The sequence below is a fragment of the Mus pahari genome, chromosome 14, assembly GCF_900095145.1.
Source record: "Mus pahari chromosome 14, PAHARI_EIJ_v1.1, whole genome shotgun sequence".
NCBI classification, from domain to species: Eukaryota; Metazoa; Chordata; class Mammalia; order Rodentia; family Muridae; genus Mus; species Mus pahari.
In genome coordinates, this window is record NC_034603.1 from 21,191,722 (window position 1) to 21,218,267 (window position 26,546).

The 26,546-nt window shown below is 48.9% G+C and overlaps 1 protein-coding gene across 1 annotated transcript in view; it reads left to right on the plus strand.

The window, feature by feature from the left end:
- Fstl4 (follistatin like 4) overlaps positions 1–26,546 on the plus strand; it is a 424,479-nt gene that overhangs the window by 379,511 nt on the left and 18,422 nt on the right. The window contains exons 8-12 of the mRNA XM_021213419.2: positions 7,349–7,469; positions 20,985–21,146; positions 21,474–21,608; positions 23,055–23,081; positions 24,393–24,511. Coding sequence (XP_021069078.1) covers positions 7,349–7,469; positions 20,985–21,146; positions 21,474–21,608; positions 23,055–23,081; positions 24,393–24,511 — 564 coding nt within the window. The remainder of the gene's footprint in view (positions 1–7,348; positions 7,470–20,984; positions 21,147–21,473; positions 21,609–23,054; positions 23,082–24,392; positions 24,512–26,546) is intronic.

Here is a 26,546-nt window from a genome sequence, read left to right on the forward strand (position 1 = left end):
GAAGGAAGGAAGGAAGGAAGAAAGAAAGAAAGAAAGAAAGAAAGAAAGAAAGAAAGAAAGAAAGAAAGAAAGAAAGAAAGAAAGAAAGAAAAAGAAAGTCTTCTGTTTGCAAGTCAGAAGCCAGCCTGTGCCAGGTGAGACCTTGTATAAAAAAGAAAAGAAAAAAGGGCAGTCGTGGAGGCGGGGTACCAGGTCTGTGGCGTGCCAACTTGTGGACATGTGGGTCAACTGTCCTGAGTGCCTCCTTGTGACGTTGGGTCCCTGGGTACGGTCCTCCAGTTCACCTGTTCCTCTCTCGGTGCTGCCTTCAGTCCCTGACTAGACCCACCATGCAGAGCCCATGGACTCCCCACAGACTCACTGCCCAGCCAGTGGAGGAGGCTGCCCAGTGTCCCCCTTGGCCCCTGCAGGTTGGAGCCCAGCCGGCAGCCCCCGCATCCAAAGGATGCTCTCCAGAGCCCGCAGCCCCAGGACTGCCTGCCTGGCCCTGTGTCCTACCCTGTGTCCTACCTTCAGTGTCGTCTCTTTGCTACTTGGTGTTGACTTTGTCCACCGCTGCTGCTTCAGTCCTCCTCCAGATACACAGCTCTCATATCTGCCCAAGTCTGTAAGGGAACTTTCTGGGAGAAGCACATGTTTGGTTTGGGTCTGTTTGCTTGTTGTTTGGTTGGTTGGTTGGTTGGTTGTTGTAAAATAGGCTATCCTATAGCTCAGGTAGCTAAAGCTACCCTTGAACATCTGACCTTCCTGCTTCCTTCTGTCTCCTGATTACTGGGATGACCAGCATGTACCACTACCCTTGGTTTGCAAAATGGAAGGGGTCAAATCCAGGGCTTCATGCATGCTAGGCGAGCATTTGCCAACTTAGTGAGACCCACTCTCTGAAAGTTTCAGTTTGCAAAGATATTATTACTAACTCTTTTTCCAAATAGGTGTACTGGTTTATAACCCCTTCCAACAGTGTGTAAGAGTTTTTAGTACCAGGACAAGGGGGGAATATCCTGATCAAAAATCTCTTCGTCCCTATAAAAAAATGTAATTAAAAAAAAAGTCATCTTGGAATGTTCTAATGACAGTAGTTGGCTATCATGGAACAGGCTGGAGTCAGGGGCTATTACCCCATTAAGCCTTCTCAACCTGGGAACTTGTGACCCAAGTGCACTTGGAGGAGGAATACCTTGCAAATGAAAAACAATTGATTCAAGTGAGTCTGGGACTTCAATTGATGCTGTCACACACATCATGCTACCCAAGTCCCTTCACATCCCTTATACACTCTGACAATTAGCCATGGACCCAAAGTCCCACTTGGGGCTCAGGTACCTGGTCATAGGACCCAACAACTTCCAGTTATACCTCATGACACTCCAACCAGAGGAGTGCAGTCTGTTCTCTGAGAATAAGCAAGCTCAGAACAACATCCCTGAGGAGCCTCCAGTGGTGGGGGCCTAAGCACATGTATATACCCAGATGTTCACATGTGTCCCCTGTATATGGCTTTCCAGAACCTCCTGTGTGAGTTTTATACCAAGTTAAGGTGGCACAGACACACATGCACATATACTCCTAAAACCAGTCCTAACTCTGGGGTTCCTAAACCAAACTCAGGGTCAGTGATTTGCTAGAAGGATTCACGGAACCCACTGGAAGCTGGAAGCTGGAAGCCTCCCATGTGACAGTTTCCAGCGGGGAAAATACAGGAGCAAATCTGTCAGGAGAAGTCATCAGGAGAATCCAGAGAGTTTCAAGCAAGATGCTTCCTGAGGAAGGCCATCCAGTGAAGCCCCAGATGAGCTGTTTTCTGTCATCAGTATACACTAGTGTAGCCAGCCCTTGGTGTCCAGAGATCTTTCTGGAGCCTCATCATAACCTGCCCTGTAGATGACCTTTGTTTAGCCTGCAACTCCTCAGGAAGGAAGATAGGCCCCACTTGGCCTGAAGATCACACATAAACAAAGACTCCTAAGAATGCTCTAGGGACTTAGGCACCATCTTTCTACAGAGGAGGGCAAGAGTTAGCAGTTTCTTTGAGTGGCAGTAAATCTTGATGCCCTTCCTTTCAGGCATACACCATTAGGAACAGCATCCTAAGGTACATGCTTCCCTCTAGTCAGCTGTCATACCAGAGTTCATTATGTGGCATGAAACACTCGGCTCACCAAGGACACCACGGTGATGGAGAAATATGAGACACCTACCTTCTTTGAGCTCACAGTCATGGGGCGAGTAGTCACTCAAGCCATCCGGTGACCACACGTACCCGGAGGTCTTGAAGAAGCTGGGAGCTTTCCTTCCAGAAGGGGGTGCCTTCTTACATCCCTCTGCTCCCCTTCCCTGGTCTTGAACCTGAAGTGGGCAGGACAGCCCTAGCCTGGGAGCATGGGGTGCCTACAACTGCATAGTTACCCTCTTCAGTCCTCAGTGGCCACCCAGAATGTTGCTGCCAATATCCTTCATACAGATCTTGAGCAAGAGGACAGGTTTGGCAGGTCTCTGCAGAGCGTCAGCTCTACTCTTGGAGAGCTTGGAGAAATAAGACAACATAGACACCCCAACGTAAGTGGGCAGCTATAGAGAACTGGTAGGTTGGTTGGGGCGAATGTGTGTGTGTGTGTGTGTGTGTGTGTGTGTGTGTGTGTGTGTGTGTAGGACAAAGGATAACTTGCAGGAGTTGATTCTGTCCTTCTACCATATAGGCCCCAGGGATCCAACTCAGCTCATCAGGTGTGGTTAAGCGCCTTGAACTACTGATGCATGAACCCACCCCTTGAACTTGAACTTTTGATCCTGTCTATAATCCCAATGCCATGCCAGGATTATAGATATACAATACTATGCCCTGTTCGTGTGGTGCTAGGGATCAAGCTCAGGGCTTTCTCATGTTCAAAACATGTGTTTGTAGGGATGCTGTATGTTTATACCAATGCATGCATGCATGGGAACTCCATTTGGTCTGGATACTAAACATGTGATTCTTATGTCTCTGAGTATTGGCTACCACCGGGCTACCACATGTCACTCACTGTGGGGAACATACTGACTAGCAAGATACCAGGATGAGTGATGTTTTAGGAGCTAGAATCAAGCCAGTGTGGAATCAGAGACCCCTGCTTATACCCTCTTCCCCAAAGACAGTCAGGGGTGGCTCTTTGGGTTTGTTTATTAGTGTTTTGTCTTTATGTATATGTGTGCACTGTGTGAATGTCTGATACCCAGGAGGCCAGAAAGAGAGTGTCAGATCTCCTGGAGCTGGAGTTAGAGATGGTGGTGAGCTGTCATGTGAGTCTTGAACCTGGATCCTCTGGAAGAGCCGCCGGTGCTTTTAACCACTGAGCCATCTCTCCCGCCCCCTCAGTGACGCATCTTGGAAGAGCAGGGTTGGAAAGTTCTGAATAAATGTCCCCAAGCTGAGCTTCAGCTTGTAACTTTGACAGTATGGTTAAGCTGAACTTTAGTGTCACCCTGGAGTCCTCGAGTTTAGCGCTGAGTCACCAAATACTCAGCCTTGGTGACTCATTGTGGCATCTCTTATTCCTGACTCTATTGTGTCACTATGGAAGCATCCCCCACCTCCTCTCTGTTTAACTACTGCTTAATACTGAAGTCTCATCTAATTACTTTCTCTAATAAGGGCAAATACTTAGAAAATCGCTTTTTAATAGACAAACATCATGTCTTTAAGTAAAATTGTCTCTTCCCCCAAAAATGGATGTGCACCCATACAAAGAATGGTCTAATCTGGCATCTGTTTATTTCTGGAAGGAACTTTGATTTTGCTAATACATTTCTATGTATCAGAGGAAAAAAGCTATCCATAAAAAAACAATTACAGAGATGCAATCAAGCATTGATAGCAGTATTCAGACACATCTCAGGAAGCACTCAGAAGAGGAAAGATTGCAGGCTTAGCTTCATGTAGCTTCTTATAAATCAATGTTTAAAGTAATTCTCTCACATCCAATGAGGTAATTTGATTTCTGCAGCCAGTATTCATATCCAGAAAACAATATGCATTCCGTTCTGTAATTATATGATGTCTATTGTTTTAGCCTAGAGAGATTATTTTATTTATTACAGAGGCGGGCTCTCCCTGAACTGACGCCACAGGCAGAGATGTGCTCTGTACTTAACAAAAGAGCTGTGAAGCATCTGGCCAGCTCTCTGGTCCCCTCTGGGCTGGTACCGTTCCTCCCACTGGCCCACTACGCCAGGGACATGCTCCTTTTACAGGAAACAAGGACTTGTTCTTGAGAGGCAAGAGAAGCAGGCAGAGGCTAAAGACTCTTCCAGAGGTGCACAGTCAACAGTCTGAGGTTCTGCGCAGGGATTTCTCTCCGCTGCTGCCCTGAGACAAACCTCCCACCTATATCCTTGAAGGATTAGCCCTGACCTGGAGGAATTAGAAAAACTGAGTCCCTCGGGAGGGCTACACCACAGAGAAGAGTTAGGCAGGACGTGGGAACAGGATTACACAGGAGGATGGCTCAGTCAGTAAAATGTCTAAGGTTGATGAGGACCTTAATTCAACCCCTGGAGCCCATGGGTGAAGCCACATGGGGAGTGCATGTTTGTCATCCCAGCGCTGGGAAGGCAGAGGCAGAAGGATCCTGGGGTTCCCTGGCCAGCTAGCACAGCCACATCAGCAAGCTGCAAGCCAAGGCAGAGATCCTTAGCTGCCACCCTGTGTGGACCTCTTGCCTCTATATGTACCTGCACGTACACAAATGTACACATGCACAAATACTTAGGACCAATCCAGTTGTCATTCTGCCACCCCCTTTGTTGCAACCAATCCCACGTTTTTTTGACCTTGCACAGCTAATCAACACTTACTCAGGAGTGGGACACCCAGACTTCCATCCCAGAAAGCCAGAATGTGACTGGTATAAACACCACAGAATGTGAACTGCTGGCTTCAGCTCTGGGGACGCAGCAGGGACCACAGAGTCTAAGCATCCCCTCCTCCTTGTGCAGCTTAAGTTGAGTGGGTTTCACAGGTGGCAAACACAAAAACAAGGCATTGTGATGCAGAGAGGAGAAGAAGGGGTTGGAATGGCTGTTGGGAGAGAGGTGAGCGGTTTTTTTGGGAGATGGAGATAAGTGACAGCCTTGGGGGGGGGGGGNGGACAAGAACTGCAAGTGGAAGGTTCCAGACATCCTGTAAAGGATGGGAAAGCACGCTAAGGCAAGGGCAGAGTAGGAAGTGATGGGAGGGCTGAAGCAGCATTGTTACTGTCCCCCAGGCCAGGTGAGGATGTGCACCCTCTGGCGTTTGCTTGAAAAAACCTGTTCTGTGGGAAGCCATGCGGGTGAGCACACTGCAGGGAAGACAGGTAGAGGGGTCTCTGCTCCACAGATGAGACCATGGTGGCTGGGTGCAGGGTGTCATGATAGAGGCTGTAAGAGAGAGCAGATGTTTTCAAATAGATCCTACAGACTACCCAACGGGACTGGGCTTTATGTTTGGGCGTTTTCCCAGAAAACTAGGTGATATAAATATGAAATGTTCAAGTCCTTTGTATTAAACGGGGCAGCATTTGCATACCTATACGTACCCGCCCCTGAACCAACTCTACATAATGTATGTGGTGTGGCATGCCATAGAGGCTACCTCAGGGAATGTTGACAAGAACCAAGTCTGGACAGGCAGCACTTTTTCCTGACTATTTTCTCCTGCTAATTATCTCTAGATCTAGAACAGTTGGCTATATCTCTAGATATAGAAGTCAAAACCATGGGATTTGGTCGCAACAAAGGGGGTGGCAGAATGACAACCGGCAGTCGGGGGTGGTGGGGAGCTAGCCACATATCAGATCCTGACTCAAGTAACCTCTTGAATTCTGTGTGCTGACGTTAATGGGGGTACCACTCTCAGGTGATCCCTGGGAGTTTGACTTTAGACAGCCACCTCTCCTAGATGCCTTCTAAAATACTGTGACACAGGTGACTAGCAACCTTGACAAAGTAGGGACCATAAGAAGGGGCCTCTGAAGCCTGAGGTAACAAGACTCTGATGAGGTGGATCAAGAAAACCTCAAATGACCCTGCACTAGACCCAGCAAGCAGCTCTGGCTCTGCACCTTAGGGTGGAGTCTGCCTGCATCTGACCATGTGGAGCACTGAGTTTCCCTCCACACTCCTGCCCCCGAGGGATAGGATGAGCTACACACACACACACACACACACACACACACACACACACACACAGAAGGGGCTGCACCCAGCCTCCCAGCAATACACTTATATTCTGATTCAGGAAACAGACAGAAATCTGTCATCTCAGTATTGATCAGCCTTTAGTTCTTCATCAGCAACTCGGGTGTGAGCCCTTAGGGCTGCCATGACACAGGATAAGTCAGCTATCTGCTCTGTTCTTTATGGCCGAGGCAGCTACGGAACGGTAGGAATGGGTTCTTTTAAGTAAAGTGATGTTTCACAGTCAGGGCGCAGGGTTCCAGAAGCCTCCAAGATGAGAGCAAGGTGAGCCATTGTTTTACTAATTTGGAAAGCAAGAGCCGTGTTCACTATCAACCTTCCTGTCACTATTTTGTGCCTTTCCCTCATCCCTCATTGAGCTAAGTTAGCCCAAAAGCATCTTTTTCTCTCTCTCTCTCTCTCCTTTGAAATATGAGTTCTTATATCCCAGACTGGCCTTGCATGTGCTATGTAGCTGAGGATGGCCTTGAACTCCTCCTCATACCTCTCTGAGACTCTGGATCACTTCTGTGGAAACCATGGGAATGGCTCGCTCGCTCTCTCTCTCTCTCTCTCTCTCTCTCTCTCTCTCTCTCTCTCTCTGTCTCATCCTGCCTTGCTCTCTCACCCTGCCTTATTTTGGTTTGATTTGTTCGGTGTTCCTATCAGTCTCTCTTCCCTTGGATGACTCTGACCCCAAAAGCTACCCAATATGCACTTGGGATCTGGATGGAATTGAACCCTGGTTAAGCAAACTGGAGTCCGTAGATGCCACCAAACATGCCACACTCATTCATATGCATATCTTCTCGGCTATTATCATGCTATCATGACAGAGCCAAGGAGTTGACAGAAGCCAGAAGACTCGGGAGGCTGACATAGTTCCTACCTAGCCCTTTAAGAAGGTTTGTCAGTCCTTGCTCTCAACAAGGCCCTCCCTCCAGAATCAAGCCTTGTACCAGTTGAGCGAGATTCCTGTGAAAGAAACCAGCGTCTCCAGGACCTAAAGGGAGTTGGAGGTGGACGAGGTCACAGCCATACACAAAGGAGGAGGTGCCAAGGAGGGGGGTGTCTTTCCTGGAAAACTAACTCACTGGCCGTCCAGTCTGCTCCACAGAGAAGCAAATCTCATCACAGTTCTTTTGCCCCACAGGACTTTGGCGAGGATGGTTCCCTGTACATCACCAAGGTGACCACAGTCCACATGGGCAACTACACCTGCCATGCCTTGGGCCATGAGCAGCTGGTCCAGACCCACGTCCTGCAGGTGAATGGTTAGTAAATGGCTCCATGCATGTTGTCCCCTCCAAGCACCCTCCACGCCGCTCCGAGCAAACCTCATGCTCTCTTGCATTTTGTCTTGTTAAAGGCATACGTAGCCCATCTGCTGTGATGAAGGGAAAGGCTTAGAAAGTACTGGGTCTAGTTTACCCAAGGCTTCCTCGGGTGAAATGCATCCAAGTGCTGAGGGAGGGGGCTTGGGGATGAGTCACGCAGCCAAGTTACCCTGGGCTTCTCTGAGGCCCCAGTGGCCACTGTGAAGTGTGGAGCCTTCGTGGCCTACAGGCAGCATGATCCCTTGATCTCTGGATCTAGGGATTGCAGAACCTGAGTCCAAGCCACCAGTGCTCTTACAGGTGACGTGACACCATGTCGCTGTGCATCTAAGAGGTACTATTCATTTCAGCAGCCCTTCTCCCACAGGGCCCCTTGAGCCTCCTCCTCTCAGGCTGTCAGTGAAGACTGGCAGGTTTGGAAGAATCCTTCAAACTCACTCAGGTGTTGCAAGCCATCTCAAAAGCTGGGAATAATTAACCCCTCCTCACTACCCCCACCCCCACCCCCACCCCCACCCCCACTGAGCAGTTTTCCAAGTCTATGAGCCTGATATATGTATATATGGACCTGAAATGAGCTCTGTGCATAGACTCTCAAGCGGACAGCCTGCCACTTGCCTGGGGCCACATAACTGACCGCGACCGTTCTGGAGTTAGAGCCTAACTCTAGGACACACTGCTGGCCATCTCAGCCTGGCTCCACCCACCATCAAAACAAGCCCCATTTCCCCACCCTGGACCATCAGGGCAATTAGCCTCCTTCCCACGAAGCCCAGCTCTTGCCCTGCGGGCCTGGAGCAGGCACTGGGGCATCAGGGAAGAGTGAGGTGTTTTCAACCCTGACCCCAAGTCCTCGGTGACAGCAGGTGTCTGGGACATCCCCCAGCAGAGAGCGAATGAGGTCTCAAGAATGATGACATCCTGAGATTCACCTTCACTCACGTCAAGGATTCAGGGTGAGCAGCATCTGGGGAGGCAGGGCATCTTCAGCTTGCTCCCTTTACCCTGATGGTCCACAGAACCACGCCCTAATTGTTGAGATTGGAGAGTCCTCTCCTAGCCAAAGGGAGGGCCATTGACACCGGCTGGAGAATATGCTGGGAGCTGGGCGCTTCCTGCGTCACTTCCTAATTCATTGTATGGCCTGCTGGATGACTCCTGGGCTGGTCCTGTAGGGTGTTATAGCCTCCTGGCACTCCCGGAGGCAGTTGGTGTGGCACTCAACACCCTCATGGGATCACCTGTGCTAAAGTAGACCCTATCATTGTCCCCAAGGGATTCAAGGTAATGGCCTGCTGACCCCAGAAAAAGGCAGGACGTTTTCAAAATACTACGAAGGTTAAAGTTACATCAGACTTGGAAGGGACCAAGTTGAATCTATATGGAAAGACAGGAAGACAGGATGGGCTAAAAGCTATAATTAAAGTGGGAACATTTACTGAATATCTACTGTGTACCATTCCTATCTTACAAGACAAGGACACTGGGACTCTGAGAACTGGGGTGACTTGCCCTTATGTCACATACACCCACACAGTTGGTAGCTACAAACAGACTTGAGAATACCCTGGGCCAATGACTACTAGGATGCTATGATATATATGCTTCAAGAATCTGTATGTAGGGTATAGAGTAGGCAGTTGTGGGTCTCTGGACTACACAGCCTGAGGAAACAGAGGGCAGGAGCCCTGCATCCTGTGTCTCCAAGCCTAGTACACATAGCTAGGTGTCACCCAGCTCCCCAGAGGGCTCAGTGACTCCTAATGTTGCATAGTTTCCAGAAAGGAAGACTGGGTCACTAAAGGAATCTTCTACAAGTAGAGGACAAAGATCTTTGTGGGCTATGGCTTGGCGTTTGTGGTGGTTTGAATATGTTTGGCCCAGGGAATGGCACTATCTGGAGGAGGTGTGGTCTTGTTGGAGTAGGTGTGTCACAGTGGGCATGGGCTTTAAGATCCTCATCCTAGCTGCCTAGAAGCCAGTCTTCTCCTGGGGCTTCCTTTGGATGAAGATGTAGAACTCTCAGCACCTCCAGCCCCACAGCTGCCATGCTCCCACCTTGATGATAATCGATGAACCTCTGAACCTGTAAGCCAGCCCCAGTTCAATGTTGTCCTTTATAAGAGTTACCTTGGTCATAATGTCTATTCACAGCAGTAAAACCCTAACCAAGACAGAAGTTGGTACCAGGGACTGGGGTATTGCTGTGATAGACCTAAATATGCTTTTGTTTAGAAGAATGTGGATTTGGAGACTTTAGATTTGGAAGCAGTGGAATGCTTTTAAGGGGCTTAATGGACTATCCTAGTAGGACTATAGAAGACTTGGTTGCTAAGGGTGATTTGAACTGTGGAAGCCTGGCTCTAGAGGTTTCAGAGAAGAATTTTAATATGTGGCTGAGAGTCTGTTCCTGTTATATTTTGGTGAAGACTGTGGCTGCTTTTTGCCCTTGTTTGAAGAGCCTACCTGAGGCTAAAGAAAAGAGATTTATATTAACCGCATTGACAAGGGAAGCCTCAAAAAGGCCCAACAAAGACTGTTCTCTGGTTAAGTCTCATGGAGAGCATTTTGAACAAGTGTAGCAAGCTTAGAAAGGAAAAACATAGAATGTATGGTTCAAATAATAAAGGGACATCAGGAAGTGAAATGGAGCTGAATCCTATGTCCAAAGAGATAAACAGGTTAAGGGGGTGGTGACTTTGTGACAAGATCCCACCCAGCTAAGCTTATGGTTTATGTGTTTGTTATTGAACAAGGAACAGTTATATTATATTGGGTGTTATTATTACTTGGTTATTGTTTCACTTGGACGTTTAAACTGGAGTGAACTACAATTCAGATATGAAAGCCAGAGATCTTTTGATCTGGATCTTGAGGAACAGTGGTCATGAAAAGATTAGGCTCAGGCTTGGTGGTACACTCCTCTAATCTCAGGAGACGCCGGGCGTGGTGGCGCAGGCCTTTAATCCCAGCACTCGGAAGGCAGAGGCAGGCGGATTTCTGAGTTCAAGGCCAGCCTGGTCTACAAAGTGAGTTCCAGGACAGCCAGGGCTACACAGAGAAACCCTGTCTCAAAAACCAAAAAAAAAAAAAAAACTAATCTCAGGAGACAATACCAAGCACATCTCTGAGGTCAAGGCCAGCCTGGGACAGAGCATGTTCTAGGTGAAGAAAAGCTTAAGTCCAGGTGTGGTAATACAGGCCTTTAATCCCAGCATTCAGGAGACAGAGCCATGCAGACCTCTGAGTTCAAGGTCAATCTACAAAGCAAATTCCAGGACAGCCAAGCTTAGACAGTGAGGGAGTTGAAAACAGAAAGCTGGTAATAGAATAAAGGGGGGCCATGTTCCGGACCCAGCAAGCAGAGAACTCAGCAGCTTCAGCCATGTGGCTCTGGCTTTAGAGTCAAGAATATATGGAACTACTGGGACCATTGATGCTGGTTAGCTGGAGCTAAGAAACTATCAGTGATTAAGGAGACCAGGTGATACCTCCTGGGAAGTGTTTTCTGAGATCATAAAGAAGCTGTGTTCCAGAGATAGCCAAGGTTGTACCTCATGCTGCAGCTGCACTTGATGTGTAAGAGTCACCCAGGTGGTACTGGTTTTGAAGACATGAAGGAATCATGAAGAGTAGCTGAGGCTTGACACAGTGAGAGGCCATGGAAGGCCATTGGTGAAGGTATAGCCTCAGTTGCAGTTGATGGCCAAGCCCGAAGGGGTCATGCAAAGAAGTAGAGGTTTGGCACCATGAAGAGAGCCTATGAGAGCCTATTGGTGAAGCCTAGTTGCAGCAGAAGACCCCAAAGTATTTGAGATGCCTGGATGATCACCAAGAACTGTTGCAGCAGTGGAGTGGAGTTAACCAGAGCCTAGAGTACTACAGAGGGCAGAACTGGAGAAGTCACCTAAGCCCTTGGAAGAGCCCGGAAGATCAGGTGTGGATCCCAAACACTGAAACAAGAAGCTGTGAAGTTAAAGTTGCCTCGGAGAGCCAGAGATGTTAAAGACGCCAGAGCCATGGGATACCTGATGAGGAAAGCTGCTAACAGGGAATAGAACCAGCCCTGGGGGGAAAAAAGTTTGTTGCAGTCAACAAAGATAAAAAGGAGTTGGAGATCAGAAGACCACTTTGACATCAGACACGGAGATGCAGAGTTTGGAGTTTGCCCGGCTGGTTTCCTGTCTTGCTTTGAGAGTTACAGTTAAGTGATTAGATAAATCACAGAAGAGACTTTGAACTTTGGACTTTTTAACATTGTTGAGACTGCTGTAGACTATGAGAACTTTTGAAGTTAAACTGAATGTATTTTTGCATTATGCTATGCTTAGGTATGGCCCCCATAGACTCTTATGTTTGAACAAGCCTATGGAGGCCAGGGAGTGGGATGTAGTGGTTTGAATATGTTTGGCCCAGGGAGTGGCACTATTTGGAGGTGTGGACTTGTTGGAGGAGGTGCGTCACTATGGGAGTGGGCTTTAAGACCCTCATCCGAGCTGCCTGGAAGCTAGCCTTCTCCTAACAGCCTTCAGATGAAGATGTAGAACTCTCAGCTCCTCCTGTACCATGCCTGCCTGGATGCTGCCATGCTTCCACCTTGATGATAATGGACCGAACCTCTGATCCTATAAGCCAGCCCCAATTAAATGTTGTCCTTATAAGAGCTGCCTTGGTCATGGTGTCTGACAGCAGTAAAACCCTAACCAAGACAGTGCTGAAGAAGGGAACCCCTGTGCAGGACACTAGAAGGCTAGGAGGGTCCTGGTGGTTCTCAGAGGAATCTCTGACTTGCTAAGGAGTCTTCTGAGGAAGGAGAGGATATGGGTAGTCACACTAGCCTGTCATTTTCACCATCCCCCTACACACACAGTTGAGGGTATGAAAGATGGCCCTGGGCAGCTATGGTGGAGTTTGGTACAGCTCCGCAGCTGTCCTGTTGGAGATCTGGTTTGGTCCCTTCCAAGTCTAGCAGTAAGTTGCTTTGAAGATATACAGGATACAGGACAGGCAGGCTTGGAGGAGACTTTGGATTTGTCTTAAGCCACATTTAGTCATAGTTAGTAGAAATTAATGATCAAAGCTAGAGGCCACTCGCAGGACCTCCAGGACATTCATTATACAGATGGAAAAATGGAGGCCCAGAGAAAATTCCCCCACCCAAGCATAGGTTGCGTCCCACGAGAGCCACACTGTGCTCAAGCTGTTTGGTAACAGAGACCCCCATACACAGACTGGGCTACCACCACCTTCTGGGGTCCCCCCCCATTTCTGTGGCAGCCTAGCCTAGCTGCATAAAGGAACCCTTCCAGAAAGCTATACTACCCCACACAAATTATTAGTATAACTTCCCCATAGCCCAGGCTTCCAGAGAGGAGGCTCCCAAACTGACATGATTTATAACTTCCTGCAAAGTCCCTGCATTGCTTTCATGGGAAGGAGCGAGAACTTTAGACATCGATGATTAATCCATTAAATTAAAAATACCTTCGACCTCCCCACAGTTCAGACAAGTAGTGATTCATCCCCCAAACACAATAATCATCTTCAAATCTGCTTATTACTCCACTTGGTACTTTGGTGACTTCTTACTTAAGAACATATTTATGCTGCCTAAACCTTGGCAACGAGAGACTTTTCCCAAAGAAAACGGCCCTTAGTGTTATGGATACAAATGGAGCGTGGGTGGGTTTGTGGGTGTGGGTGTGTACACCTGCATGTGGAGGCCAGAGGTCAACTTCAGGGTCATTCCTAAGAAGACCTTACTATTTTTGAGACACAGTCTCTCGCTGGCCTGGAGCTCACCAACCAACCTAGGCAAGCTGGATGGATGGATGGATGGATGGATGGATGGATGGATGGATGGATGGATAGATGTATGGATGNATGGATGGATGGATGAATGGATGAATGGATGGATGGATGGATGGATGGAAGGATGGATGGATGGATGAATGGATGGATGGATGTCTGACCATCCAGAGAACCCCAGGGACCACCTACCTTTCTCCTCCTCCTGGCTTACTGGGTTACAAGCATGAACCACCACGCCCTGCCTTTTTAGGTGGGTTCTATAGTTGGAATCCAGGTCTTTTGTGTTTTGTGAGGCAAGGCACTCTACCAACTGAGGCGTCTCCCCAGCCCCTGCATGTTTTCATATGCAGGTTTTACAACTATAAAAGAAAATATCTTTGTCTGGGGTAGCTTAGTTTCATAATCTTTTTAGTGTACTGAAGATGAAGGATGGGGACTAGGAGCTGGGATATGCATGACCTAGGACAGTTGTGTCCTTACCATGCTACTGAAAGCTGGCATCTGCACTTTTGCTCTGACAAGACCCTTGTGGGTGCTTCACAGCCTAGGGTTCTCCTCAGGACCTGCCTGTTCTGGTAGACTCTACAGGGCTGGCGTCGGGTATGGCCAAAGCTTGTGACCGCAGGGATCAGGGCTGGGTGGGTGCAGGCCAGGTGCTTACTCAGAGCCTGACCCTCACCCATGGGAGAACTGCTTGGATTTCCAAGTGCCCACCCAACTGAACTGTGATTTTTTTTTTTTTAATTCCTCATGCTAGTTTTATCCTCAGCAAATGCTGAACTTTTAGAGAAAGACGATATCCTTGGCAAAGCTGCCTGGTGCCAAGCTTTGCCTTCCATGTTGCACCTCAGGGTAGAATGGGAGCTAAGAAGGCCGAGGGGCCTCTGGTCCTGCCTCTACCCAGGTGCCCAGGATAGGCCACAGGGTATGTGCGTGCGCGCGCGCGCGCGCGCGCACACACACACACACACACACACACACACACACACGTTGATGATAAATGACCTCACTGTGCTCTGTCACTCCACTCTACCCCAACTACTCTGGGAGGACACCGAGAAGAACTGACCCACTGTCTCATGAAGGATCGTGGCAATTTACTGTTCCCATGATCCCAAATACCCGAATGCAATCCATAGCCGTGTCTTGTATTCCACACACAGGCACGCTGTAGACCAGCCAGCCAATCTCTGAGCCTCATTGGCTACACGTCCCTCCCCCTGATCCCAGCTTCACCAGCTCCTCGGTTTCCCAGAGTTGCCCTCTTGACTTCCTGGCGTGTACTTGGTCTATTTATTGAGAAATGCGCGTTTTCCCACCCCCTTACTCCCAGCCAGCCATTCAACAAATCAGCAGGCTTTGGCTTGCCACATCTGCGTGGGGGCGTGGCCATGGGCAAAAATGCTAAGTAAGAAGTTTCTTAAAGAACAGAAGGAATAAGGAGAACCAGAGTAAATGTGCATGATTTACATAGGATGGCAGGAGAAAGATGGAGAGAGGGGTGTTATAAAAGGGGGGGTCAAAGGTGACCCCAAATGTTCTGGCAAGGGAAGTCTGCCTTTTACTGAAACAAGGGGAAGCCGTTGGGGGAAGACAGATCATGAACTCACTCGGCCATGAGCAATGTGTGGTGTTCACCGACAGAAATCCTAGTGGGGTGCAGATGGGCATCTAAGTTCTCTTTAAGGGCAAGGTCTTTAAGGGATGCATTTCAGCTGTGTCGGGAGACAGATGTCAAGTCTGTGGATGGGTTTGGGCCACCGGAAGGTGGAGACCTGCATTCAGAACCAGGGCTGAGGGAAAGCCAGCTGAGCGGGTGGGAGGCCAGTGGGAACGAGGAGGGATCCCAGGGCCAGGTGGACACAGCAGCCTACAGAAATCACACTCAGCTGCGTGGTGCAGGGCAGACAGGCCGGGGCAATGGTTAGGACTGCTGGGGTCAGGCTAGCCTGGGGAAGCCACTGGACCCAGAGAAGAGCAGTTCCCACTGGATGGCTGGGTCCATGAGGCCGGAACTGGCTTAGGGAAGACGGTGGGATGACGTAGGAGAAAAGGGGCTGGCATGGGGAAAGAAGCTAAAGTGAAGAGCAGCCTCTGTTTTTTTTTGGGGGGGGGTGCTTTAGAGTCACTTTATTCTCTTTAGGAGAGAACGAACAGATTGTACGATCTGAATGGAGAGAAGTCCCTCGGAGTAGAAGCAGGTGAGGAGCAAGGGGTGTTGGCCTGGAAGAGGAAGGGCAGGATCCAGGGCTTGGGCTAAGCAGAGAAAACAGGGCAGCAGTCTTGAAGCCCAGTATTGTTGTGCAAAGAAAAAATAAAAAGAGGCTAATAGGTCAAAGGTATAGCACTTGCTGCGCCTGTGTGAAGCCTTAGGTTCATGCACTGAATGAATGAACAAATGAATGAATGAATGAATGAATGGGTTGAAGAGGAAGGGGCTGCCTCTAGGAAGCTGCAAGAGAAGCAGTGTCCTCAGGAGAAAGCCAGGTCTCCAGGGGAGGGTGACAAACAGGGAAAGGAGCTTCACTGGGGGGGGGAGGGCCCATCAGGACAACTTGTTAGGATGTCATAACAGGGGACAAGAGAAAATCCTGGTGGGCCTCACTCCGAGGTCTGACGCAAGCTGGGAAGGAGGGGACAGTAGATGTCCCCTCCTCAGGTTCCTCTCAAGGAGAGTTGCTGTGTCCTCCAAGAGACTTCCAGATGGGCAGAGGCTGTGGTGTGTGTGTGTGTGTGTGTCCCTGCCCTACCCACCCCTTCCACCTCCGCCTATGGAGATTTTAGTGCCTTCAAGTCAGGCATGTATTTTGTTGAGTGACTCATCCTACAGCCTTGACTTTCAGTCAGGTGTCTTTCTGTTCTAGAACACTTATCACAGATTTCGGTTTAAATTCAGTCCCAAATTTGCCTGAGAAAGCTCCCCCATCTCTGAGCAGTGCACAGAGGCCCTGGGAGGTGGGGGCTGGGAATGGGGTGAGCGCTGTGCGTGATCAGATAGATGTTCCTTGCTCAAGTGTGAAAACTTCTCAGTCGACAGCACACGCCTGCCAGAGATGAGAGCAGAGAGCAAGGCCAGTCTCCAGGGCTGGTACTGGCCACTGTGGGAGCCAGTCCTGTTCCCTGGACGAGCTTAGCACCAATAAACAGACGGGTTCCGTAGATACCTTGAGATTTAGTCTCTCCTGTAGGAGGAGGGGAAAGTAAAGTCTAATAACCTCTGCTCCCCAGGGCTCCCCCAGGAGTGACCATCACACCTACAGCTCCTTCAGTCTAATTTCCCACACAGAGAGCTCCCCCACCCAAGGGACCGAGGCTCTTACTACTGTGTGCATCGTGCCTGATACCCGGGTGGTCTTTCACGGAGGTCAGCTACCTGACATTGAATTGACAGAGCCTTGTAAAATCAATCAAGGTGCTAGGTTGGGAGGAGAGGAGCCCCTCCCCCCCCCCACACTCAGTATCACAGTTGCTCCGTGATATCTTGGTTTAGCAGAACGACGGGGAGCCGTGTCAGTTCTCAGTTCCCTTGGCCATGCACTGAATTGTTGTTTCCTTTCTAGATAAACTCAGCATTATTCTTGTCAAGCCCCAACGGGTCCATTTTAATTGGAATTGGATAGAGTCTGTGGGTTAATTTGTCAGATCTTGTTTGTGACAATGGAAAATCTTGCTAATCAATGGCTCCCCTCTCATTATTACCTTTCTTATGCTGTCACTAAGATTTTACAGTTCTCATGACTTGGGTCCAGGCTGTTGTCCGTCTGGTCTATTCTGATCTATAAACAAGCTATTAACTTTGGATGTTTGGTACTAGCTCTGTACGGTCATGTGATCTTAACCATCTTTTTTGGCTTGTGACCTGGAGTGCAGCTACGGAAAATGTCCCTGTTCTCTTACTATATGGTTGCAATCTTGAATGTCCCTCTGAGAGACTGGAGAGATGGCTCAGCAGTTAAGAGTATTGGCCTAAGGACCAAGGTTCTAGAACCCACAGCAGGTGGCTCACAACCTCCTGTAACTCTAATTCCAAGGGGACCTGACACCCTCTTCTGGTGTCTGAGGGTACTATGTGCACATAGTGCACACACCAACAAGCAGATACATACAGACATTTAAATGAATATGAATTTAAATCTTTTTAATTTCAAAATGTTCCCCATGAGTGTCTTGAAAATTTGGTCCTCAGTTTTGGGTGTTCTTTTGGAGGCTAGAGAGCCCTTAGGAGGTGGGGCTTGGGTTGTGGAAATAGGTCACTATGTGTAAGGCTCTGAAGTCAATACTCCCTTCAACCAACCACATTCTCTGCTGCCTGGTTGGTCACAGTATGAAGAGCCTCAGTTGTACCAGAGAGAGAGCCCCTCGAATCACCAGGCCTTCCCCACCATGGTGAGCTGAGAGTCCTTCGGTTGTTTCTGCTGGGTGTTTGGTCACAGGGATAAACATGGCACCATCCTTTAACGTCTACGCCTTCCTATCTTACCTTCCTTGACCACACCCCCCGGAGCATCAGAGTTAACACTGCTTCCTGTACTTTCTCAGTTTTCATTTTCCTGAAAGGAATGGTGTTGATTCTTCTTTTTATGGACATACTCTTCATTGTAGGAAGAAAATATCATTTTGTTCCTATTTACTGGGCCTTGCATAGTCAATCGCCAAGAAAAGGAGTTTAGGTCTTTTTCAAAGGCTCTTTCGGTGTCTAGTAAGAAAATCAAATGATTTCTTTTTGACCACCTTTGACTTTGGTCATTATACATATCCTAATAGACACTGAAACATACTTAGAGTCTGCTGCTATATTTTACGTGTGTCTGCATGTTCGTATGTTATATGGGTGCACATATCCCTCGGCACATGTGTAAAGGTCAGAGGACAACCTCCGAGGTTGTCCTTTACAGCTCACCTTGCTTGAGGCAGGCCACTGATGCCACCCATGAGCATCTATGAGCGTCTGGGCATTCTCCTGACCCTACCTCCCATCTTGCCTCAGGAGAGATGGGATTGTAGATACATGCTACTGAGTTCAGCTTTCTACATGGGTTCTGAACCCAGATCCTCACACATGTACAGCAATGACTTTGTCTATGGAGCCATCTGGCTAGCCCAGTGTGTTCTTGGAATGCCAGCTAGATGTTAGCAATTGTATTTATGATCCTGACTTGCATAGGACTGTGGTGGTTTGAGTGAAAACAGCACCCTTAGGCTCAGGTATTTGATTACTTGGTCCAGATTGGTGTAGCTGTTTGGGAAGAATAAGGAAGTATGGCCTTGTTGGAAGAAGTCTGTCACTGGGGGTGGGCTTGGAGATTTCAAAAGCCCACGCCATCACCAGTTAGCTCTCTCCCCCTCTACTTCCAACTCCTGTGCAAGATGTAAGCTCTAAGCTCCTCCTCTAAGTCTGCCTTGCTCCCCACCATGACCATGGACCCAACCTCTGAACTGTGAACCTCCAAGACTCTTCTTTGTTCTGTGCATTACCTTGGTCATGGTCTTCATCCCAGCAATAGAAAGGTAACTGAGCCAAGGACCGAGTGACCGTCACAAGTTATTCATTTGTATATCTGAGCCAGCTCTACAGCTCTACAGGCCCGATGCTTCCTTTTAAATGATCCATTTCATTGAGATCTTTGTTTTTATTACCTATAACTTAATACAGCTTTCTCACATTCTCAAGCCCCTTGGTATTCTTTTTCTCCTGTTTTCAATTGATCAAACTTGCTGTTCTTACAACTAGGCAGCTCAAAGGTTTGCTCATCGCTCTCTTGGTTTTCCAGGTGAGTTCTCCATTCCACTTCTACCTCTGTGGACTCTTCTACTTCCTGTAGGTTTGATCTGTGGTTGTCAGGCAGGCCGCTTTGAATAGGTGGAGATTTTGCAAGAGCCCAAGCTCACTAATGCCCAGGTCTCGGGTAGTCCTAACTAAAACCCTGGTTTGTTCTAGAACCTCCTCAAACCAACCATCAGTCTCAGTTCTCTGGGCCTCTATACCCTCCTTACCCAAATTCTGTGCCTCTTGAGCCCCATTTCTCCTTCTGTCCAATATAATGTGTGAGGAAGGTTCATCCTTTCCTATATGAACCAAATGGATGGAAGAAAAGCTTACATCTGTGTTCTTAAAAGCAATCCCTGCCCACATCTCAACTGGTCCCACTCACCTCCTCCATCCTTGATGGTTGATCTGGAACAGAATCATCTTTGATGCTGCTATAACTTGGGACTCTATGCCCAGAACTTTGAACAAAGAGACCCAAGGGGGAGAGATGACAGAGACATCTTGCTCTTGGGATTCCCTGTGCCTAGTTTGTATTTCCCCTCTTCCCTTCCAGAGGTCAGTCAGGGCAAGCCTTGGGACTCGAGCTGAGTTATTAAGAAGAGTGTCTATGGTGGCTGGAGAGATGGCTCAGTGGTTAAGAGCACTGCTCGCTCTTCCAAAGTTCCTGAGTTCAATTCCCAGCAATCACATGGTGGCTTGTAGCCATCTATAATGTGATTTGGTGTCCTCTTCTGGTGTGTCTTAAGACAGCTACAGTGCACCCATAGAAATAAAATAAATACATCTTTTTAAAAAAAAGAAGAGGAGGAGGAGTGTCTATGGCAACTGCAAATCTACTGTTCCTAATGACTCTAGAGCGTCTCCTTTGTCCTCTGTCCACTAAGCGTGGACCACCAGAGTGTTCCCTTATTCAGACTCCTCCTTGTAATAAACAAAGGAGCAAAGGAACCTCCAGATAGTGCTAAGAAAACATAGTTATCCACTTCAAGAGAAATCCATCCCCCAACCAAAAAAAAAAAAAGTGTGATTTGTTTAAAACTCGTTTGTTTGCATACACTCTCAAATCCTGTTTTACAGTATATAGAGTAAAATGTATTAATAAACATAAGCCCTCGTGAATGTGAGAAATGATGGTGTTTTTACTTCCAGGGACAGCAGGGAGGGTTCCCTCCAAAATCTCCACTTCTCCAAGAGTCCCTCCCCATGGCCTGCTCTTGTAAGGGGCAGTGGAACGTGCCAGAGTCTTGCCTACCTGTGGTCATCGAGCCAGTAGGTCAGGTCATAGACCCAAGCTGAAACTCAACCACCAGGGGTCAGAGCTGAGTCGCTCCCCAGCCAAGGAGGACACAGCCTTCTTTCATGCAGGTTCCAGAGCTTAGGGAGTGAAGGAATAAAAATGACCCACTGGAAAATCGATGGGCTTCCCCAGAGCTGTGATGTAATTAGCAGCCCTGCCAGTCAGTGCCCATAAGTGCTTCGAGAAGCATTTCCTGAAAGAAATGAAGGCCCTGTCCAATGGCTTTCCGATAACAGGAGTAATACATCTGAATTTCACTCATTCGGAGATTAATTCCAGCTGCTGGTTGCTCTTTACATCCTGCAGCTGAACAGCGTTAAGTATTTGGATGTCTTTCTGATCATATTGAGAACAAGGGTGGAAGCCATGAATTACAGGGTACGACACGGGTTGTGTTTATTACTAGTAATTCGTTTTACAGCCTTTTTCCTCGGCGCTTGGGTTGTCAAAGATGATCACTGTAAACTGGTTTTGCCTCTCAGGTTCTCCCTCTGGATCAAGGGTATCAGGGGTTGACTACAGGCCCAAGAGCAGGTGTGGATTTGTTCTTACCAACACTGATTCTCACCCACAGTGCCACCAGTCATCCGTGTCTATCCAGAGACCCAGGCACAAGAACCTGGGGTGGCAGCCAGCCTTCGGTGCCATGCTGAGGGCATCCCCCTGCCCAGAATCATTTGGCTGAAAAACGGCATGGATGTCTCAACCCAGACATCCAAACAGCTCTCCCTCTTAGGTAAGATCTGCATGTAGGAAATGAGAGGCGAGATCATGGCCGAGTCTGGCATGTTCAGAGGAAACGGGGATCCCCTGTTGACTGGCATACATAGGTCTCATGGGCATCTGAGAGGCCATTGGCCAGATTCCAGGTCACCCTCTATTTCAGCAGTGCTACCCGATCCTGGGTCCAGTCCCAAGAATGTTGGCTTCCTTCAGCCACACCCACCCAATGACTATGTTTTTAGCTCAAGGCTCTTCAGAGATCCTGAGAGGATGGTGGGGAGGGCAGGTGAAAGGGTGTTTCCCCCTGAGAGTGCCACCCTGTGCACACTCCCCTCTACAGCCAATGGAAGCGAGCTCCACATCGGCAGTGTTCGCTATGAAGACACCGGGGCGTATACCTGCATTGCCAAGAATGAAGTGGGTGTGGATGAAGATATCTCATCACTCTTCATTGAGGACTCTGCTAGGAAGACACGTGAGTGCCCCATTGCCTCCGAGGTCCTCACTGAGCTGTACGGCAGTGTTAGGGGGACAAGGGGAATGCAAGGACACGTGAGCGCCCCATTGCCTCCGAGGTCCTCACTGAGCTGTACGGCAGTGTTAGGGGGACGAGGGGAATGCATGGACACGTGAGTGCCCCATTGCCTCCGAGGTCCTCACTGAGCTGTACGGCAGTGTTATGGGGACAAGGGGAATGCACTAACTCTCCAGGGCCACAGTCACCAACTGGGAGCCTCTAAAGGCTGGGGTAAATCTATTTCCTCTGTACACAGAGCCAGGTACAGATGGTGACCTTCTCAAGCAATCTACAAAGCTCTGGGAATATAGACGATAGGATCAGGACCCAGAGGCCAGGACTACAAGGAAACCCAAATACCCCAGCTCTGCTCCTGCCTCCTACGTGATGTATGACTGGAAACTCAGTCACAAAAGCCTTTGTGCCACCACATGCGCCACGTAGCCTAGAAGCTTGCAGGGGCAGACAGCAATCCCCTCGATGTAGTTATACTTCCTCTGATCTGAAATTCCAGAAATGAACCTTTTGCAAGTCTTAAATAACTAAGATTTTTTTTTTATTCATGTGTACCTGTGTGTGCTGGCTCACACACAGGCCAGAAGGAGGGGATCAGATCGCTTGAAGCTGGAGTTGCAGGTGGTTATGAGCTGCCTGTTGTGGGATGCTGGGAACTGAACTCTGATCCTCTGGAGGAACAGCATATGCTGTTAGCTAGTAGGACATTTATCCAGCCCCTTAAATAACTTTTTCATCACAGTGTATTATAAGTATTCTTTGGTATTCATGGTATATGTGTATATGTGGAAAAAAGCATGAATGGAGTTTAGTACTCTCTGTGTATGGGGAGCTACCAAATGAAAATACAACTGGGAGTAGAGTGGCCTCTCCTCTGGGAATCATCACCCACCTCATGGGCTAAGCATCCTCTCCCTGGTAACCACTGCCTCCCCAGGTAGTCCTGCAGGTAGCGGTCATAGCATAGGTGCTGGTCAGTCCCTCCCCCTCTGTCAGACTCCAAGCTTTGATCATTGAATGAGAGAATGTTCTTCCTTGGAGAGTCTTAACTAAAAAGTCAGCCTTCCTGGAAGACAGGAAATCGGAGAGAGAGGCTGCTCATTCATCATTGCCCTCAGAATCGGGGAGGCTGCTGGAATCCTAGGACTCCGTTTCAAGGGTTCATTTAGAAAGAAAAAGCATTCTGAGATCTGCAGTATCCACGTGGGTCCTGCACTGTGGACTGGCATTGTTGCTGGGCCAATGAGGGATCCAGATCCATCAAGCGACAAGTGGATTCTAGAATGTTCCTTAGTGGAATGAATCTCAGCCGTAAAGGTTTGACAGTGTCCTTTTCTCTTTCTCTCCTGGGTATCATGTTGCTGCTCTCCTGATTCGTGGCTGCCACAGTGGCAAACATCTTGTGGCGGGAAGAAGGTACCGAATATGGCTGTCCTGTGTCATGCCTGTGGCTACGTGTGTTCTCACTTCCCTGAGCCACCAGCTTTGCAGAGCCTATGCACCAAAGGGAGAGGGGACCCACAGTCAAACTCATGCACAGACCCGGCTTAGTCTCCTGAGCTTTGAGCACTAAGCCTGACTCAGACAGTACACGTGAGGGACCGAGGCCCACAGCAAGGTTGTTGGCTGTAACCCTTAGTGCATTCTCTGTCCCCCAGCTTGGGTGCCTTGACTGCAAAGCTCGTCTTCTGTGTGTTTTAAGCAGTGGTAGGCTGCTAGGCATGCTGTTAGGGTACTGCAGAGGGACTCATGTTTATAGAGCAGAGACTCCTGAGGGAAGACAAGTCTACTGGGGCTGCTGTGTACTGTAGGGGCCAAAGGCACACTGAAGCCACCTTAGACTACAGGACTGGTGGGTGCTGCTTTCAGAGTAAATGATGAAACACCGAACAAACCCCATCTCACCTCAGCAGTAAATGCTTTGCCCTTCTCTGCTGATATTCAGGTCCTGGAGAGGCTGGGGAACACAGAAGGCAAGAGGAAGGGACCACAGGCCCCAGGGCACTCTCAAATCTTAATAGGAGAGAGATGAGACCAGATGGCGGCAGCAGAGGAAGCTGGGAGCCCTTTGGAGCCCGGGGTAGTAGAAGCTAGATTTCAACAGAGCCTTCTAGAGGGCAGACCAGAGGCTGTGTCCCCCGTGAGGTTGGCTGTGTTGACTGAGTCTTGGCTCTCACTTTCCGTGCTGCACTCAGCTGGAAACGGAGTTGCATCTACAAACCCTGTGAGGGCTCCATTAAGATGTCAGTCGTGTGTCGGCTTTTCTGGTGATTGGCTTTCAAAGCAGCCCAGGGAGGCTTTGCCCAGAGTGGCTGTTTCAACCCAAGGTTTGTAAGGTGGATCATTCATGACAGAGATGTTTTGGCATGGCGCCTCAGACACTGAGATTGCTGGGGGGTGCTGCACTGAGGCATATGCATATATATAGTAGCCCCATATGATTCTCCAAGGGATAACTAGGGCTGGCCATTGAGAGCAATGCTATGTGCTCCCTCCAGCCCAGGCGTCTTTGAGGGACTGGATTCCAGCAACAGGAACCCGTTTGCCTGAGCGGGAGATAGAGGGTACTGCAGAGCTGGTGATAGGTTATGTTGGTTCCAGACCTTGGGAACTGACTGTCTACCCCTCCCCACTAGGAAAGTACATTACACCTCCGCTATGCTGCTGTGCCTTGTGTGGCCCCACCACACAAGAAGCTCATGACTATGCTGTGTTCGCCCCTCCCAGGCCTCAGCGTGGGAAACATGTTCTATGTCTTCGCCGACGATGGCATCGCTGTCATCCACCCTGTGGACTGTGAGGTCCAGAGACGCTTGAAACCTACAGAGAAGATCTTCATGAGTTATGTGAGTTTCTGTGGCTGAGGCAGCTTCTCTGTCGTGCATGGTTCCAAATCCACAGGTCATGTTCCACGTGTGTGTGTGTGTGTGTGTGTGTGTGTGTGTGTGTGTGTGTGTAAGTCTGGGTTCCTTCAGTTCTGTTCACATGAGGGTGTGGCTCTAGGCTAAGGAAGGAGCATGAGGCAGAGAATTCTAGCTCTCCATCCAGCAGCTGTGAGGGCCAGGGTGCTGCCTGTGCCCTAGACTACTCAACGCTACCTGCCCTTGGGGGTTGGAGGTGAGGTGGAGTCAATGACAGACAACAGGAGCAGGTGAGAAACACCAAAGCAAGCCCCATCTGAACGCTGCTGCAAGCTCCTTCAATACCCTCTACCCGCACCCAAGAAAGCATCTCCTCTAAACAGCAGTTCCCGATTGGCTGGCATTGTCTGTGCCAGCAATCCTTAGTCTCCCAGGCAGTCCTCAATTAGGTCCTCCTGCAGGAGCTATTCGGCCCCTGGCATTTACATAGAGGTGGCCTCTCCATTCCTGCTACACCAGGGGACACTGGATTCCTGGCCTCTAGAACTTCATAGCCAAATAATAGAGACTGTAAGGTGAACAGGCAGTCCCTAAGATGGGTGCTCTTGTGACCCTTAGGCATGGACACACATGAAGGAATGCCCAGAGTTACAGAAGTACTGCTACAAATGACACATAAAGCCAAATATCAAGTGACAGGAGGGGTCAGCGGGGGAGATAACACTTGGGGACGGTTCAGGGCACCCTCCCATCCCCCTGGGTTCCAACTCTGTTCTCTGAGGTTCCCTCAGGCTGCTGTCCCAGAACAGTTGCACCCTGTTAGGCATGGGGTCATGGTCCTGCTCGCCAGGACTTCATAGCGTCTTGTGATGCCGAGTAGCAAAGGCAATAGAGAGAAAGGGTCCAGCCATGGGAGGCGGAGCACGTGGCCTGTCCTGGAGGATCGAGTTTGAGGCACCTCTGAAAGAACCAAATGTGGAGCTGAAGACAGAGACCTGGGCACCATCTGGTTGTGGGTGTTGTCAAAAGCTGCGGAATGGACAGGGGCGTGGTTACTGACTGCAGTGGACAGACATCCAACAGAGGCCTGAGCCGTTAACCACTCAGGGGTGGGCTGACTAAGAGAAACCAGACTTAGGACAGGGTAACGAGGAAATCCAAGAGAATATGCATCACAGAAGACACAGAAAACAATGTTCCTATCTTTAAAAACATAAAATAAAAAGGACCATGGTGGGAGGAGGAAAGCAGTGAGCGCCTATTTTTGTATAGCATGAGGGAGATTGGAGAAAAAGAACTAAAAGTTGATTTTGGATATACAAGTTTAAGGTGCAAGAGACAGCCTCTAAGAGTGGAGTGCACACAAGGAACTTAACTACAGCTAGACGCTTGGCAGCGTGCTGTCCTTGCAAGCATGAGGGCTTGAGTTAGAGATCCTTGAGCCCACATTAAAAGGGGGCATGGCTGGAGATGGCTCAGTGATTAAGAGCACATGCTGCTCTTGCAGGAAAACCCAGGTTCAGTTCCCAACACCCACATGGTGGTTCACACCATCAGAAACTCTAGTTCCAGGTGAACAGATGCCCTCTACCTGCCTCCAGAGGGTATCAGGCACACATGTGGTATACATATAAACATGCAAGCAAATCTTTTTTTTTTTAAGCATATGTTTATAATTCCAACCTAGGGGGACAGAGGCAGGCAAACTGTGGTGTTCATTGGCCAGCTATCCCTAACCTACATGGTGAACTCTAGGCCACTGAAAAAGCCCTGACTCAAAAATAGTAATAGAAAAATAATAAGGCAGACAGCACTGGGGGAATGATATGGCCTCCACAGGCATGTGCAAATTTGCACACATATGAACACATAGGAATTTGGGAGTAGCAAGTATGCAGATGGTACCTAAAGCCGTAGGTTTCAGTGAGGTCAACAAGGAAATAGACTTTTGAGAAGAAATCCAGGAATGAGCCCAGGGCTGTTCCACACAGAGAGATCTACAGTCTGAGAACACGGTGAC